At 36.2% G+C, this 19,946-nt stretch overlaps 1 protein-coding gene across 1 annotated transcript in view; it reads left to right on the forward strand.

Moving 5' to 3' along the window:
- Positions 1-19,678, forward strand: part of LOC125662643 (sarcoplasmic calcium-binding proteins I, III, and IV-like) — a 50,824-nt gene extending 31,146 nt beyond the window's left edge. Inside the window, exons 3-7 of the mRNA XM_048894929.2 lie at positions 2,835-2,887; positions 13,625-13,735; positions 15,584-15,716; positions 16,906-17,006; positions 18,531-19,678. Of these exons, the coding sequence (XP_048750886.1) occupies positions 2,835-2,887; positions 13,625-13,735; positions 15,584-15,716; positions 16,906-17,006; positions 18,531-18,641 (509 nt within the window). The 3' untranslated portion in view covers positions 18,642-19,678. The remainder of the gene's footprint in view (positions 1-2,834; positions 2,888-13,624; positions 13,736-15,583; positions 15,717-16,905; positions 17,007-18,530) is intronic.
- Positions 19,679-19,946: the final 268 nt, after the last annotated feature.

Consider the following 19,946-nt stretch of genomic DNA (forward strand, 5'->3'; position numbering starts at 1 on the left):
TGTAGTTTAGTGGGTTATGATGTCATAGTGAATAAAGCGATGACAACGACTGTAGTGGAGATAAGTTTCTGACGTAATATATTTTAGTCACGTGATCAGTGAAACGTGATGCTGATTTCTTGTCAATTGCGATTTGAGTTACAATGTAATTCGCGGTAATTGACTTGCTCGGATTGACCCCACATCCCTTAGAAAAAAAACGCATAGTCATCATTGACCTTCCGTCGAACCGCTGCTTCAGTTCTATCCATTTCCAAAATTAACGTATTTATTAGATAGAAACCGAAAAAGCCAATCAAATACTGTGTTTTGAAAAATCCCCCAAATCCACCGTCATGTTCATTACTCCGGAACATGTAAGAGTTCGGTTAACTGAAAATAAAGCTAAGAATGGGCGTGTCTGGATTAATTTTAATTAATATTTGTAATCCGTGGTATCCCCCCCCCCCCCCCCCCCCCCCATTAAACAGTATTATGAATTTAGAGTTATCTTCCTGAAAGGTGCACTAGCTGAAATCGATGGCGATATATTTGTTTTAAAAAAATCTCTCAATGGCATAGGAATGACTAAAAAAACATTTATATTGTACAAAAACAATTAAGAGAAACCTAATAAAGGTACGTTAGAAAATCGCTTTTAGTGTAAAGAAATATTTAAGGTAGAATTACTGTCTTGCAAAACAATAATTATTCAATCGACATAATTATATACACGTGTGTATTCATGTGCTTGCTTTGAGGTTAAAAAGTTTTTGAAATAATTGAATATTGATGTTCTTACTGCAATGTATAATATAGAACAAGTTTCAATATATTCAATTTTTGGTGACAAAATAACAGCTAATGGACGTTTAATAAAAGTGAAAGTACCCATGTTGTTAGTTATTACAGGGTAATCCTAGTTTCTGTTGTATAAACGGTCTAAAGAGGCATCGAGTAGGTACATATTGTACCTGAGCAACCTGTTGCTCGTCTGCAAATCCCACGCTTGTGCACGAATTAAACAGTAAATTCCAAAATACTGAAGAATTGTCGTGAGAAATGTAAATACTAGCATTGACTGATATTTTTTTTAAAAATTGATTGATTGATTGAATATTGCTTTACGTCCCTCTCGAGAATATTTCACTCATATGGAGACGTCACCGCTGCCGGTGAAGGGCTGCAAAATTTGAGCCTATGCTCGGCGCTTATGGCCATTGATCAGGGAGGGATTTTTATCGAGCCACACCTGCTGTGACACGGGACCTCGGTTTTTACGGTCTCATCCGAAGGACCGCCCCATTTAGTCGCCTCTTACGACAAGCAAGGGGGCACTGAGGACCTATTCTAACCCGGATTCCCACGGGATCATTTTAAAAAATATATATTTATTTATTTTACTAATAACATATTTATTTTACTAATAACACGGGCCGTTGTTCAAAGACATTTTTATGACATGTCCATTGTCGTAAAAAGAAAAATGAGAAGCTAATAACCTCGTTGAATTGTTTCCTGCGTTATAATATAGACATCTCACTACAATGAAATGTTCTTGAAAAGGTGTCTTGTCGATATTAAATTCGGAAGCTGCATATCGATGAGAATTTGCTTGAAACATGGAAATTGTGTAAATGGACCACGTTAACAGATGATAATGTATAATAATTATATATTTTATCGCGTGAAAGGGTCTTGTCGGAATCAATCTTGATTATTTTACGAAAATATGGTTAAAACTCTTCCAGTGATTAGCACGCATTGACGGCAAAATCTTACACAATTAGGATGTCATGTAGAATAATCTTTAGACAGGGAAAATAAAAAATGGTCCTTATAGAATTCAATGGATACATGTACTTCACGATTTAGAATGAAATTCATCATTAGAACACGATATACAGTCATGCTCTCGTTGGGTCAGTGGTTTGAACGTTCGCTTCGAGATTGGACGGTTGGGGTTGTTTGAGCTGCATGTCTATAGCTACAACTGTTAACAATGTCCTCAGTAGATATAAGACGTGGGTAAATTCAAGTAGACTGGGCTTTTTTAATGTATTAGATTCAATCAGTGTTTCGCGGATTCTGTGGTTGTTGTGGTGATTTTTTGTGTGGATGTTGTCTGTCTTTGGGTCACGTGCTGTTTGACTTGTCCCATGCCATTTTTGAGCCGTTCTTTACATATTGATTTTGGCTATGGATTGCTCCGTTTGTCAGATTGGGAAGGGGGGGGGGGGGGTTCACGGCAGATCTGAAGATTACAAAACTTTTTTTGAGCACGTTTTCATACTCAAACTCAAAATCTGCTCTAAATCGTCCTTATACTCAAACGTGAAGTTTATAAAACTTTTGTAAAATCACGCTCACACTCATATGGAGTACATGCTCCAAGATTTTTCGAGTATGCCTCGAAGCTTGCTCAAAGTTGTACTCAAAACAAACATGGCTGAGTTTGAGTATAAGTATACGGTTGAAGTTTTATAACTTGCAGGTCGGGGGTTTCTGTTTCCCCCACTCTTTATTTTGCATTCCTTGTGGTATTTGTGAGATTGATTACTACTGGTAATGCCCACTATTCTTGGTTGTGTTTATTAGGCGACTAGGTCATTTTTACTAGGTTTCATAAAATCACCATCTATCTTTTGATGACATGCATTTACAGACAGCAACTCTTGAAAGGTTTCATATTTGGATGTTGGAATGTTAAAAAAGAAAAGAAAGGGGATAACCAGGGATGTGACATTAAAACATAGGAGTCAGTGGATTATCTCCGCTGTTTGGTCGAAAAGGTGACAGTGCAAACAAGTATTTACCTAATTTACAGGTAGAATTTTTTTTTTTATATATTTCAGATAGAAATGACGATGGCGTTATAGCTAAAGAGGACTTTCTGATTGCCATAGACGTATGTATTTTCCATTGTGTATTACACTGCGTAAGGACAAAATTAAACGACATTGTCTGCAATATCAAACTTTACGATTCTCACCTTAGTATGTGTAACATATATATTCTATAGCTTGCGAATTCTGAAACCAAACTTAAACTAATGTGTACGAATACTACTGCAACACCCGCAAATTATCAACCAATAATTGTATATAATTCCGAATACATATTCATTTCCGAAAATGCTTCCTGTTACAAACATAAGATATACTGGTGCACGTTTCTGGACATTGTGACGTCACAATGTTTATTAGATAAGAGCACAGTCAGTCTTTATTGTAGCTAACAATACCGAATTAGAAGGGAACGCCAAGAGGGATTTCGCAAAGGACGATGGTATACGATTTTTATTCCAGAAATATTAAACGTCCATCAATCCCAGTCAAATGAAGGAATAAGCTCATTATATTAGCTTTCTCATGGAGTATCAATTTGACGTATAGCGATGGTCTTTATCTATGGTATTATCTAATTTGACCAAAATGTCAAAAATGTGGTATGATAAATCGGAAAGCTTTATGTAGAGCAAATTAAGTCTCCTTTGCAAAAATGCAAGCATTTTAGACTTTCGAATTGAAATTAAATATGAAAAAATATGTTCATGTTTTGAAAAGGTTTCTGTTGGTATAAATGTCCGTAACTGTCACTCAATATGCTATTTAAGATATTTTTCGGAAATGCCACGGTTCATTATTGACATCATCTTGATTGTGGATGACACGGTCTTGTAGAATTACGCTATGTACTCTTTGAAAGTGAAAATGCCTTTGGAAATGTGTCATAAATCTATCAGTCCATGACGTCATAGTCGCTGTCATGGAGAGTCATTTAAGTGGTTATCTCTCATTGCCTTAACAACGTCCCCAGTGTTTCACCGGAAAATCATCACCATTTTCTTAAACCAGAGACACGCGGGACATTCTACATTTGAAATAAAACAAAATTACGATAATTTATTTATTCAGTATCTGAAATGTGCAAAAGTTATTTTTGTCGAAGAAAATTATATATAATGGACTCTGCACACCGTCTATCAGAACCTTCTCTGCGGCAAACGATATCCGAGATTAAGAGCTGGTTCACGAATCGCTGCACTGTACAGAATAATATTACTCAGTAATTTGAATTTCTATTGTGTAGTTCTACAAGCAGTCATTGTGTAAATTGATACCGATATATTTGTGGTAGATATTGTTACGGTGAGGTTTTGTGGATCTGTCACCTGCTGAATTTATTTTAAACCACATTAACCCGACAGAGATACCCCTGCAAAGATTTCCATAAAAGGACAACAAGGTGCCCGTTTCCATAAAGACTACATTGTGAAGAGTTTTCATAATCAATAGCTATTTTATTAATCGGGTGCTCGTCTTTTAATTATAAATGATGCAAATAGGATAAAAACAGAACGCGACTGATAGAAAAAAATAATAAACTAACGCGCGTTTTTAATGTCTCCGCTATGAGCTGCACTCTTGGCTTATAGTGTCAACTCATTTCGTTCGCCATTCTGTCCTAGTTAGTTTGCCGAGTTTGGTTTTACTGTGCTTGTATATAATGAGCTAATATTTGGAATGTCTCATCATATCGATGGCTTACACATCAAGTTTGAGTTTCATATCGATTGGCGTATTTTCACCAAAGCTATTACTCTGAGACTTTGAAAATTTCTAATTATTCACTGTTATGCGGACTATTCTATTTTTTGCTATGCTTATAGAAATTGTAGATAATGAGCAGATTATTTTCCCGTGCATGCTGTGAGGAGAATGTCTAATCTGTCTCTTTACATTAATGACGAACAAGATCAAGTTCGATTTTCATGTCGATTAGCCAATGTTATTGCCTTTAGACTTTGAAAATTCTAATTATCATGCAATCATTGTCTGAACTTCTGTCTGATGTTCTTTAGGTGATTTTTAAAATGTACCTTTTTTGATAATAACAGATTAAGTAGATTTTTAGTGTGAACCTTCATGATACTACCTTTCAGATTCAGTGAATGTTTAGTCTTTACTTTCATGATAATAAAATATAGATCAAATTTCACTTTCCTGTATTGACCTACTTTCATCAGAGTCATCGCCCTTCGGTTTCAAATGTTCCAGTCAATACTCACTTTGTCCTCCAGTGACATTAGTTAATGAAGAAATAAACTTTGTTAGTGTGTCTTAATAAGTATGTAAATAATACCTTAATAATTCATTATAAAGTCCCGCTTCCACTTTCAAGTCACTAAAGCCCATGTAATCCAATTCTCTTTGTAACTGATGCAAGAAAACACTGGAGACTCATGGCCCACATCGCTTACCTGAGTCACCTTGGCCCATATTTTAAGATTTCCCTTACATACTCGCATGTGTAAAACTTGTATTTCTATTGTGGTCCAACCTACCCCTTGGGGCCATGATTTTTACAAATTTGAATCTGCACTATGTCAGGAAGCTTTCAGATAAATGTAAACCTTTTTGGTCCAATGGTTCTTGAGAGGAATTTTTTCAAAGATGTCCCCTATATATTTGTATGTAAAACTTTGATCCTCTTTTGTGGCCCCACCCTTCCCCGGGGAGCATAAATTTACCAGCTTGAGTTTGTACAATGTCAGGAAGCGTTAATGTAAATGTAAACCTTTCTGGCCCAGTGATTCTTCACAAGAAGATTTTTTAATGATTTTCCCTGTATACCTGTATTTGTATGTAACACTTCGATCCCCTATTGTGGCCCAATCAACCCCCAAGAGCCATGATTTTAACAAACTTGAATCTGCACTATGTCAGGCAGCTTTCATGTAATTGGGGGTGGTGGGGGTGGTATGACTTTAACAAACTTGAATTTGCACCATGTCAGGCAGCTTTCATGTAATTAGGGGGTGGGGGTGGCATGACTTTAACAAACTTGAATTTGCACCATGTCAGGAAGCTTTCATTTAAATGTGTAATTTCCTGGCCCATTGTGGCTCCAACCTACTCTCGGGGGTCATGGTTTTCACAAACTTGAATCTGTACTATGCCAGGAAGCTTTCATGTAAATGTCAGCTTTTCTGGCCCAGTGGTTCTTGAGAAGATTTTCAAATGGCCCCACCCTATTTTTGTGATTATCTCCCCTTTGAAGAGGGTGTGGATCCTCATTTGAACAAACATGAAAGCCCTTTTCCCAAGGATGCTTTTAACATTTTATTGAAATCGGCCCAGTGGTTCTTGAGAAGAAGTCAAAAGTGTAAAAAGTTCACAGACCGACAGATGTCGGATAACAGGCGATCAGAAAAGCTCACTTGAGCTTTCAGCGCAGATGAACTAAAATCAAAATGATATTCTATCTTTTTTTTTTTTAAATTTGCACACGATGCTACTTTCACATACTTGGACTTTCAAATACTTGAATATCAGAGGGAGCATTCATGGCATGTTGAAACATTCATGGATTTTTTTTTTTTTTTTTTTGATTTGGTTTTATATTTTTTTTGCTTGTTTTTTTTTTTTTTTTTTTTTTGTTGGTAATAATGAATGTGTATCTTTAATTGTGCAGTATGTGGCAGTTTTAATTCTATAATTATTAAAATTCTGCGTATGTAACGTTTGGTTAGCCGTATCGCTTTGTTGATTTTTTTTTTTTTTTTTTTTTGGATTGTTTATTTGCCAATATTTTAATTCCAGGGTTATGCAAACAGATATAGGGTGCTTTTTTCTGACACGTTTGTGTATATAAGGACTGGCAATGGCATTAAGTGATTCAAGATGATTCACAGGGGCAGTGAATTTAAATAAAATGCTAAAACTTAGACTTTCGTAAAACTTGATAAATCACAGACCCGAATAGCGAGTACTCTCGAAACATCGGCTTTTTTTTTGGCGGATGCGGAAAATTCGCCAAAATTAAAAGTGCCAAAATTTCTACTCATGATAATAATATATGTTATGCTACGCTACTTGTACAATTTTCCAGAGGGAGACTTGCTGACTAAAAAAGACCCATAGCTATCGAATATAGCTGACCATAGGTTCCCAGAAAGTTTGTGGAAGTGCTATACGATAAAATGGGAATTAAATTCTAATCCATCTACTTTGCTCACCCCTGTACCATAGTTAATTACATAAAACTTCTTTAGGTTCAATTTCTGATGTCAACACCGTCAATGTGATCCTCCGTCGTGTTGTTCTCGGTCATTTGTAGTCAGTGATTGTTTTATAGTAAACAGCGGATAACTTTTGTTTTAAGAAATGATGATAGTTAAATGTATGCTTTCTTCTACTACTGCCTCAATACATATATCTATATTACTCTCAAATATCTAAATGTTATCAAATTCAAAGAACTAATGTCAACCCCAAAACAAAAGCTGTTGAAAAAACTCGGTATGTTTATTCTGAAAATTTATGATGCGGTCTGTCCTCCTTGATTCCCAGATTTATATTTACTGAATGTCGCGTCTTTTTTTTTATATATTGTATCCATAATTAGTTTTGTTCATTAATGTACATCCATGTATGTTACTATTGTACCTCATGAACCAATAATGATGTGAGAGAATAAACTGAAATTAAGCTTGAAAATATCGTAGACATGAACTTAAAAATGACCAGAATAATGGCAAGGGAAGGTAACGATAAGCAGGTCCTAACTAAACAAAATAGTAATTTAGAGACTTGGTCACCAAACCATCAGTCACTTATTTCAGTATCTTAGATGTGCTTTTCATCTTTATTGTCTACACGGGGAAAAATGTTTTTCTATGATATTTTGTAGGTTATTTTCTATGATATTTTGTAGGTTATTTTCTATGTAATATTTAGAGTATCTTGAACGAGTGTATCTTCCGATACCAGTCGAGGGGGCGGAAGATGCACGAGTTCAAGGTTACTCTAAATGTTTTGTATCATTGCGCTCAGAAATTATTACATAATCCTTAATTATATAACTGTACTCTAACAAGGAACTGCGTGACCAAAATTTAGACCAATCAAAACTTATTATCGAAATCACATGTTTATCCGATACGGTCGAATAAAACGCTTGTCGGTTTTTAAGCAATAACCACCATAGACTATGGCTGGGATTTTTTGCTCTCACAGTTTACAGAATCAGTATATAGAAAATCAGATGCATGTTGAAGATTCGTTGCAAAATATGACGCTCGATCTACCGGGACTAAAAAATGAACCTCATGGATTTCGATATAGGAGATGTTTTGGACATGATGGAGACTGATTTGAGTGCGCCAAATTTCTCCAGTCCTGAGGTCGTGATGAAAAATGAACGATTTGAACCGGTATCCGATGATGAAATTCAGCATTTGATAGACTCACAAAAATCTTAACACCCGTAAAAATACTAAATGGGCAATTGAAACGTTCAACAAGTGGCGTGCCGCACGGGACAATGTCCCACTTTTGACCGAGATGAATTACTGGATGCAACGATTTGTGTTGGAAGTAAGAAAACAAGAAGACAGCTCGGAATATCCAATACGTTTATTTGAGTTTGTTTTATTGATAATAAAATTGACTAGTTTGTTTATATTGTTTCTCCTCCAATGTAAGGTCAAATGTCATTGAGATTGTCGATTCACCCTGACATGCTCTATCTTGATAGAGTATGGTTGTTAGAGCACAACAAGTCATGGTGTATCAAAAATAAAAACACAGTGATCATCAAAGGAAAAACACCACGTACAGCAATGACACAAAATATTTTGTTGGTTATTTTGTAGGATATTTTGTAGGTTATTTTCTATGATATTTTCTAGGTTATTTTCTAGGTTATTTTCTATGATATTTTGCACAACACAAAGCAGGAAAATTAGAATTGATGCCAATGAACAGATCAACAATCATACATACTGTTATTAATTTGTCCTCAATTGTTAAACCCCATTGCCACCCCGTTTGTACAACTACAACTTCCGATGAATTTAATTTACGTTGAGTATATGAGCTACTGCCACGGCGCCACGTTACCCCGCGACTTCTTTCCATATCAACAATAAATCATAAATAGATGCAGGAAAGATTTGGCCTTTTTTTCTCTAAGAAAAGAATTACCTAGCTTTCTTAACCAAATTGAGTCGACATTATTTTTTTTTATATGAACAATCTCTGAAAGATCGCTCTGCGGCTCAAACTTAAAGCTTCAGCTTTTCAATGTGAAGTGTGTAATAATCCTTAATGCATTCTACTTCAAGACACTTATTGACAGCTAGCCACAATTTCAGCTTCATTTGGACGCATCTCTCAATTTATCCCCAATTTTGTTCCAAAATCCTCCCCTCCTTGGCGACATAGCCGCGGTTCGTACTTGAGTGATTAGGTGCGAGTAGTATCACAGAGAGCTCTGGATCATGGACCATTGATCAGGATTAGCGTACTCAGTCGCGCTAAGCCTCTCAGTAGTATTATACATTCCGCGGTCTCTAGAATCCATAATGGATTTCAAAAACGTATGTTTAAAATCAAACATCTTCAAAGTCCGGATTCCGCCCTGTGATAAGGTATGGGGCGGTAGACTGGAACATCACTTTGACATTATGGATTACGTCATGTGTCTTTGAGTTGTCGGGAGTTTCATCAGATACTAGATCTACTCGGCTAATTTAGTAATGGTTTAATCCTGTTAGTGCGCATGTCAATTTTAAGCTTCGTTGGCTTATATACATTTGGATAGATAGCATCTATACATGTACATAGAGAAACGGAGGGAATAAATGGAAAGGCAAATCGAACGACAAAGACCTGTGAAATTGATGGGTTGTACTTAAAATGTTTTCAGGAGACCTCTAATGCGTATCCCCTATGAATTATTACTCAGTTTCACATACTATTTGTGCACGATTTTGTGTAGCTATTACAATAAAGAAAATCTGATTGACATATACATTGTATTTGAACTCAGTAGATAGGTTTGTTCCTTTGGGAGTTGCTCACTCATATTGAAAAGTCAGCACTAGTGTTATGCCTCAAATCCTGACTGTAAAAGTCAACGACGTTCGTTATCATGCCTGTCGTGACATGGTGTTCTCTATTTCAAAGGTTTCACCTAGAATACCGGGACTAGGCATTTTAATTGTCGAGCGTTTGACGAAGGAAACCGTCATTACTATTGTTTTACGTCTTAAAGTTAAGCTCGGCCAAGGTTCGAATAGGGGTCGAACCCACAACCTCCCGGACATAATGCGATCCAATATATCCCCACGTCTATGGTGACAAAGAGACATCGTTGTGTCTAAATGGTTGTGGAAAGTGCCTGTATGTTAAATGTATCATGCATGCATACGGTATATTTATTGGTTAGTTTTCGCGCCGTATTATTCTCGCCCCTTTACACTTGCAAACAGTCCCACCCGTTTTAAAATCGCAGAGACAGCTACAACTGGTATTAAAAGAGAGAGATAAAAAATACGATTCACACACCCGTGACGATGGCGTAAAAATAAAAAGGGGGGATTTATCTAATAATTCCTAAGAAATAATCATGTTTTAGAAAGGTGAAGATAACCAACATTGATCAATCTCATAACTGCTACAGGCAATACAAAGTAGATAATTGGACATACACGGAACCCTGGACACACCCATATCTCTTTACTTTCAAAATCATCACTTTAACAAAATAGAATGTTGAATAACTAGACATAGAGACCTAGTAACTGTTTTCTTTGTCACACAAGCATTGCTTTGTGCACTCTTTTCAACTTTCCCATTACAAAATTTCTCCTGAGTTAACATATAAATTTTATGGGCATGAAATAAATGACTAAAGGATATTCTTTAATTACAGACATTTAAATCTTTATGTTCTAAAGAAACAAGAACTCATTAAGCTTTCCGAACGTTTTTGATAAAATAGGTTTATGGGCAGATCGATAGACTCGGAATATCACCGTTCTGCTCATTAGCTCTGCTGGGCATAAAAGTAATAGGAGCATAGTTTTATGGGGAAGGTTACTTTTCTCATTAATTTCTGTTGCATAAAGGAAAAAACATGAACTACAATCTCTCATAATTAAAAAAAACATTCTTAAGTTTAAAGGAGGAGAAACATCCTTGCAGGTTTTGGGGTTTGCTGTTGTGAGGGGAAGGGGGGGGGGGGGGTGGTACATTACAACACGGTTTCAATGAACACATCTATAATGGATTCACATTTAGAGCGAAGTTGTATTTTTATTCCCTGTGGTTTTAAAACATGTCATGATTTTATTGAATACAACGAATGTCGATTATAATGAATCAAATCTGTTCGTCCGCAGCACTTCGTTATAAGCAGGTTTACTATACCATCAGTTATCTTTAGCGTTTAAAGTTTGATTTATGTGTACTTATTTTAGCGAGATTCACATTTTAACCGCTTTGGCTGTGAAGCAAGCGCGCTACAATATTCTATGGTTGCGCTACATTATTCTATGGCTGCTATATTATTCTATGGTTGCGCTACATTATTCTATGGTTGCGGTATATCATTCTATGGTTGCGCTATATCATTCTATGGTTGCACTACATCATTCTATGGTTGCGCTACAATATAACATTCTCTGTTTTCCCTTCTCATACATACATATAGAGGAAACCTTAATTCATAATTACATCAAATACAGCGTCAGCTACAAACTGCACATAATTAAGCATTTTAATGTTTATTTTGTGACGTATGTAGTGTTAGTTTGTGACAAGACTTTTCTACTCAAACAGACACATCGTCAACTGTAGGTGAAGTGCTATGTGTTTTTGATCTATGTTTCTTTTGTTTTACGTTCTGTTAATAATGGTTCACTCATATTGAGACGTCACCAGCTGTAGGTGAATTACCACAAAATAACTGAGGTTATTTAGTATGTCAGTATCAGTGAGGTAATTTAGTGTGTCAACGTCTGCCGCGACAAAAAACCCTTTTAAAGTCATATCCGAAAACCCTGTTTGGTGAAGGAGCAATCACTACAAGTAGTTTATGTCTACGTATTAGGTTTGAAGCGGCCATAACACGAGCGGGGCTCGAAATCGCGACCTTCCAGTTTCCAAGAGAACGCTCTACCACTAAGCTACCGCGACCGGTATCTATGTTTGGTGTTCAAGGCGGTAGTCATCTTTATCATCTCAATACCTACTGTGACACAAGACCTACATTTTAAAGTTCATACCCGAAAGCAATATTTTTAATGCCCGGTTGCTTATAGATTGCCGTAGGAACAGTCAGTACTTATGTTAAACGTCTAATGATTTAGAATCGAACCTGGGACCTCTCATTCTTGGCCAACACGATTGTTTACTCCCCCATAGTGTGCAGGGAAATTGAATATCGCGTGAAATGCCCGTGTATTACTCCGCGTGTGTGTGTAGGTAGAGGATATCAAACAGTTATATATTGAGTATATTTCAGCCGTAGGGAAGGGTTGTATTGCTTCATACAGACACATTTCACCGATTGTCAAGTTCTATAAAACTTTTGTTGAAGCTTAGACTGTGTAGCTACCATAATTACAGTGTCTGAAGAAGATCTTAACTTTTCAATTTTACAGAACAAAATGTAGGGTATTAAGGATGGGTATTTACATTTCCAATGTTTTTGTTTTTGAACATCTGCATATCAGTGAAAATTCCCAAGAGGGACGTTACGTAATATAAATCCAACCAAGATTTCATTAGACACCTGATCCCACCTCTGGTATATCCAGGGGTCCGTGTTTGCCTAACTCTCTGTTTTGTATTGCTTATAGGAGTTATGAGATTGATCAATGTTCTTTATCTTCACTTTTCATCTTGACAAACTACAATGATAAACATTTCCCCATGAACCTGTGAATAATGCGCGTATGAATCTTGATAAATATGACACGTTTATTTTAACGACTGGGATTTCCGACATAAAAATAGGCAGGATGGAAATATAAGAAATAAACTACATTTTTGAAAATACATGAGGTTATGATCTACAGCCCTTCACTGAGGGTATGATCTACAGCCCTTCACCCCGGCATACTCTTCTAACGCGGTTCATGAAGTATGCCAGCCTAAAGCGGCGCAAGTCATGCCATCATGTGTTTTCAAATCTTAAATAACACACCGGAGGAAAATAATGTGGGTGGAGAGTGCATCAGTCGAGTGTACACTAATATGTCGAAATTTTATGAAATTATCTTGTTTGGTGAAGAGATGCAGTGTTAATGGAAAGTCGTCTGGAGAATTATTACAACTTCTACTGTTCTTGAACCCATGATTGAACCCCGCGTGTTGACCCTGTGAATTAAGCGACAAAACTTGAACCCATGATTGAAACCCGCGTGTTGACCCTATGAATTAAGCGACAAAACTTGAACCCATGATTGAACCATGCATGTTGACCCAGTGAATTAAGCGACTAAACTTGAACCCATGACCCAACTCCGCGTGTTGACCCTGTGAATTAAGCGACAAAACTTGAACCCATGATTGAAACCCGCGTGTTGACCCTATGAATTAAACGACAAAACTTGAACCCATGATTGAACCCTGCGTGTTGACCCAGTGAATTAAGCGACTAAACTTGAACCCATGACCCAACTCCGCGTGTTGACCCAGTGAATTAAGCGACTAAACGATGTTATTTAAAATGGCAAGGAATATTTTACTGATTAACTTTTCCAGTTGTGTTCCGAGAGAAAGTTGACCATTATAATAATTATAACGTATGATGTAGTATCTGTCCTGAGGGTAACACTTTGATTTTACAGACCTTCTGTAACAGCCTCGGTTGGCCTAAAGATGGAGAACAATACAACAAAGGTAAAGAGACGCTACTCCTCATCTGGGACGACCTGAAGAAGTACGCTGACGAAAACCAGGTGAGTAGATCAAAAAGGGAGGGGTGCTTCACAGACAGATAGACAGACAGACAGTAAAACCAAGTGAGTAGATCAAAAAGGGAGGGGTGCTTCACAGACAGATAGACAGACAGACAGTAAAACCAAGTGAGTAGATCAAAAAGGGAGGGGCTGCTTCACAGACAGATAGACAGACAGACAGTAAAACCAAGTGAGTAGATCAAAAAGGGAGGGGCTGCTTCACAGACAGATAGACAGACAGACAGTAAAACGGACAAAGTAAGAACAAAGGAATCAGGGTAGTTTGAACAGTAGACACCAAGCAGAGAAGTAAATGGACACACAAAGTGAATACCATTCAAGGAAATGACGATGATAGAATGTAACAAACAGACAGACAAAATATGAATAAGACAAAAAGGAATTGAGGACATGGCAGCAGTCATACAAACGAGCAGATGGTCCGACGAACAGACAAACAGTGAACACAAGAAAGGATATTAATTCCTCAAGAGACTAAAAAACAAACAAATAAGGATTAAATTAGAGAAAGGAAATATTGTTTCAGGAGATCGACATATAAACACACAGACAGATACATATAATAAGTGAATTCTAGAACTGAAATGATATTTTTGGAGACCGATAGACATGCGGTCACACATACATACATACACAGAGAGGGGGGGGGGGTATCAAGTGAATTTGAGAAATAATATTTTAGGGGACAGATAGACGGGAAACCACACACACAGACATACCTACTGAATAGGAAAATAGAGTGACGTCCTAAGAGACCGACAGACAGGCAACCACGCGTATAGGTAAAAAGTGAAAGAGAGAAAGGAACTGTACTTGTGTTTTCGGAGACGGATATACAGGCACACAAACAATCAAAGAAAAAGTGATTACAAGAAATGAAAAGTTGACGTGGCTGCAGGCTAACAGAGAGCCTGCAATAGTTCAGTAATACGTACATTATGCACATCCGATACGTTAGTTTAATGGAATATTGTTACGTGAGGTTAGTACACTGTAATATGAGGTCATTCAAGATCCCGGATATATCAAATACCCCCGCAAAAGTCCCTATATATACCTGGTATCACACAAGCAACCCCAAACTCCGTGAGGTCAGTCATATAGGTCACAGAAATGTCCATACATCCCTCATACATGTGTTTACTCACAAATTACATCTTGTAGACAACCGTCGTTAAAGACAGGTCCGATGTTGGGTTTTAAAAAATATATATATATTTAACTTTGCCTCGCAGAATATGTCATTTTGTGTGGTCTATTCAATAAGGCAAATAACAAACACAAACCATAAAACAAGGATAAAAAACGCCGTTGTGGTTTATGAGTGTATGATGGTACAGCAGGAAAAATAAGTACATTATTTCTAAAGTGAGTCATTTAAATAAGTATACTTACACTGTCGTATATATTAGTATATTTGTTGTGTAACATCATCTTGTTGAGCTTATTTCTCAGTTGATATTTACATTTTCAATATTTACATCCATCAATTTAGCATGTATTTACTGGTAGATATATTTAGATTTACCATCCAAAACATTGCAGTGATTGGGGTGGGGTGGGGTGTGGTGTGAAGTGATGGGCATGTATAGGAGCGATCAGCTTAATTCTGTCACGGAGTGAATGTTTGTAAATTCGAGAGTTCTGAGTGACTTTATGTGTCATGTAAGAGGGACAAATATTTCTAATGTTTATTGAATGCATAATTTGTTGTCTTAAGTAATCTAAAGTTGTTAAATCGTTCAGAGGATCGGTTTAACATATCGGATTAATATTTACCATCATCATTATTTACACCATTATTTATAATTACATGCATTTTTAAAGGATGACAAGGTGTCGAAGGAGGAGTGGACTCAGATGTGGAGTGATTGTTTACAATCGGTCAAAAACGGAAAACCTTTTCCGGAATGGCAGCAACGATTTATGCAGTTTATGTTCGAAGTCAATGATAAATCTGGTACCTACTTTGGATTTTCTTTTGACGTATACATGTAGCTATAGATGAAAATATTTATGTGTATTAGCTCACCTGAGCTACACGTATAAACTCAGGTGAGTTTTTTCAGATCACTCGTGGCCTGCAGTTCTGTCCGTCCGTAAACTTTTCACATTTTCGATGTCTTCTATAAAACGAATGGGACAGTATCAACCAAACTCTGTACAGAGCATTCTTGTGTAACAGGATTTCAAGATTGTTCTAATGAATGGTCATGTCCCCTTCCAAGGGGAGATAATCAAAGAAAGATAAACCAATATGATTGAGTATTTTAACAGTCTTCCTCTCAAGGACTACTGGGCTACAACAGGTGAAACTTATGTGAAACTTTCTTGACGGACTGTATTGTAGATTCTAAATTGTGCAAGTCATATTTAGCTCCAGAGGATGAGATCGGACCCACCCCACAGTAAGACGTCCATATTTATGACTATGTAGAATTCAAAATATTTTTTTTTAAAACAGCAGGTTAGTCATATGAATATGGAAACATCAGTTGGTGCAGATATAAGTTTCTTCAAATCATGACCACAAGGGGGGGGGGGGGTGATGAAGGGTCAAATTTATTCAATTTAAGGCCTTTGTGGGTTGGGCGAGGTTACAGCCAGGGATCGAATTTTTACAAACATTATTTATCTAATTCCAATGTTGTTTATTACATTTGTTTTGATTGGACAACAATAAAGCTAAACCAGGATTTACACATCACAAATCCGAACACGCGATGTATTCATACGCACTTAAAAACAAATGATGTAGTGCGGGGAAATTATTAAAGTTTTTGAAATTGTTAACACAGTAAAGGAATTTGATATCATAAGAATCAAACTTTTTTAAAGAATCTATCGATGTGTAAACTCTGGACATTTTACTCTCAGACTTAACATAAAAGTGCTTCGCACTTTCATTCAGTTTGTGAATGTTTGATCCTATAAGAAAGAAAGAAAGAAAGAAAGATAGATAGATAGATAGATAGATAGATAGATAGATAGATACATCGACAAATCGGAGTAAATTACTTGTATAAACATATATAGCATGCACTGTAGCATATGAAAACTAAAGTATCCCTGCCTTAGCATTTCACAATTTAGCATTTTATATGAAATATCTGACTTGTATAACTTCTAAATCATTTTTCTAATTAAAGGTGATAATGAAATTGATATTGAGGAATACACAACGGTTTGGAACCAGTCTTATGGATTGCCAGTAGAAGAATGTCAGAAAGCATTTCAGACGATATCAGACGTAAGGACTTAGTAATTATTCTTTACAGGGAAAGGAAGCCTATCGTATTAGTTAATTGTCAATCGAAATCGTACCAAAAATTATACATACAACATTGCGTTTGATTGATTTTTATGGTCCGCTATTGTTTTCGAAGACCTGTAAATTCATCTGCTTTTCAAATCAAACTTCATACAAAAGTCGACTCGCTCTAGCGTCATTTTTGTTTTGAAAAGCAAGAAAATACCTGACTAGTGACGTCGATAAAGTATCAAATACCTGACTAGTGACGTCGATAAAGTATCAAATACTTGACTAGTGACGTCGATAAAGTATCAAATACCTGACTAGTGACGTCGATAAAGTATCAAATACCTGACTAGTGACGTCGATAAAGTATCAAATACCTGACTAGTGACGTCGATAAAGTATCAAATACCTGACTAGTGACGTCGATAAAGTATCAAATACCTGACTAGTGACGTCGATAAAGTATCAAATACCTGACTAGTGACGTCGATAAAGTATCAAATACCTGACTAGTGACGTCGATAAAGTATCACACTTGGAGCTATAAAGGCCGTAACTGCGTATGTTCCTTATCGTGCCAGCGCCAATCTTTAGGGCTGTATGCAAACAATCCCTAATCCCCGGCGCTTGGCAAAGCAACAGTCAATATAGATATACTTTTGTTAAATGTCTTAGGTTTGACGAAGCAATGGGATCGATAATTGAATTCCCCCTCCCCCGGTTTCGAAGCGAGCAGCCTAATGACCAGACTAACGCTGCCGGTGCCGGCTATACAGTGAATTTGCACCGAACAAGATATTTTATTGACAATGTTTACTTTTGACGGCCCACTTCATTGTTGTTAAACGTTTTCCTATGCATTAGCAAAACTATTGAATATCTTCTTACAGTCTGTCAATTATTAATCTATCAATAAATGTAAAGTCAATTCTGGTTTTTATTTCGTATAAATTTCATTTTGAAGAATGCATGAGAGTATCGCTTCACGCCGGTATACAATTCACGGGTATTAAATTTCGTATGTTTACATTCTACTTTTCTTTCTGTTGGAATTCTCGGCCGTGAAAAATAGACGAACTATATGTATCTGTGTTCGTTTGCACATTAATTACAATTGCAACGCATTCATGAAGAAATGTCTCTCATTACAATTGGTAAAGATATCAAAGGCTTATAAACAATGTAAATATAATGATGGATCTACGAAAATATTCCATTATTAGGATTTTATCTTAGAGTTAGATGTTTTATAATTCAAATCACAAAGAATTAATTTCGTATTTTTAAATCATATATTTTTGTTTAGACTACGCATATACACTGTATGTGAAAACTCAACACTAAAAATATATATATATTAATGGTTCAATAAGCTACCTCCTTTTTAAAACATGAAATTAAAAGAAAGCTCAGACATCAACATACCTTTCAAATTGCTGAAAAATAATATTTCTTGTGGGAATATGATATCGGGTATTGCAATGAAGACCTGTATTCTGTTATTTTTCTTTTCAGGGTAAGAACATCAGCCGGGAGGTGTTCGAGATGCTGTGGATCGAGTACTTTGTTTCAAACGAGAGGTCCGCCCGGGGAAATTATCTGTTCGGTGTTCCTGATTTTATCTGAAAATATGGACATATTTAGCCTATTTCTGTCTACACAAGGGCAATCTTCCTTTGGTTGCCCAGTGAGAGTGATTTTATTCTGTCTCTATGGGAGTTATCGTTCCTTTGAAAATACCACGAAATTAAGTTATGCAATTTATTTTAATTTTTCAATGAAAATATACTGTGTCAGTTTATTTGAAGGTTTTTAAACATTCAACCAGACTACTATATGACAATCTTTTCAGATCTGAAATGATAGAATTGAAATTAGAAGCGATAAAAGTGTGAAGCCAAAAACGTTGCACGACTCTTATTAATCAAAGTACAGCAAGTACTCTTGGGAGTCAATTTTTTTCAAAAAATAAAAATCAAAGAAAGTCCGTTATGATTTTTGTTACGATGTATTGCATATTGATTTATTTTCACTTTTGCGCAGATAACATTGGTTTAATAAATGTATATATTCAGTTAGTTACTATATTCAGTATCGGGGATGTTATGTAGTACCTGCAACCTTCAACCCCTCTAAACATCAATGAACTCGTCCACATAGTGCTTAGCATACAAGTTAAAATAATAATGAACGTTTGAATGATATAAAGCTTAAGTTTATTTTTTATATAGATACACATAAAATTGAAAATAAATATCCATGTCTCATTGTTGCTGTGAATGAAACAAATGTTTCTGCAGTGGAAAAGAATTTTGAATATAGGATTACATGTTTTAGCGGACGTTTTCTATTATGTCTGTTATGTATCAATAGAATGCGAAGATGTGATACATTCACTCAATAGTCCTCTGCAGTGTATCAATGCGCGTTGTGTCTGATAACTTAGGAAGTTGAACTAAATTCAGCTCTCTGAAATGATAAATCAAATGTAAATAAGGAACGACAACTCTAAGATGAGATCAAGAATAATGTGCTCTCAAACGTATCTCTTATCCATATAAACCAGTATGTAGTTTACCTTAGCACTTTTTACTTTTATACGTTTGGTAAATTCTTAAAATATGTAGTATAACGGACAAACTAATAAATTTTTGAAAATCTGACTTCAATTTTATTTCACTGAACACTTTACAGAACTGTGTACTTTGCTGGTCGACAAAAATATGCAAGAAGAACAACACACAGAAAAATATACTAGTCAGTCGCGGACACACGGTGGAGGGACGGTTCCCATTGAGATTAGTGAACTACAATGTACTTTACAATGTGCATAGTTTCATTTGTAATAATATTATATATCATACTAAATGTTTCTTCAACGTACAGGTTGGACCTCTTCAAACAAGATTCCTGGGGTGACCCACCCCGCTT

This window comes from Ostrea edulis, chromosome 8 (genome assembly GCF_947568905.1).
Source record: "Ostrea edulis chromosome 8, xbOstEdul1.1, whole genome shotgun sequence".
Taxonomy (NCBI): Eukaryota; Metazoa; Mollusca; class Bivalvia; order Ostreida; family Ostreidae; genus Ostrea; species Ostrea edulis.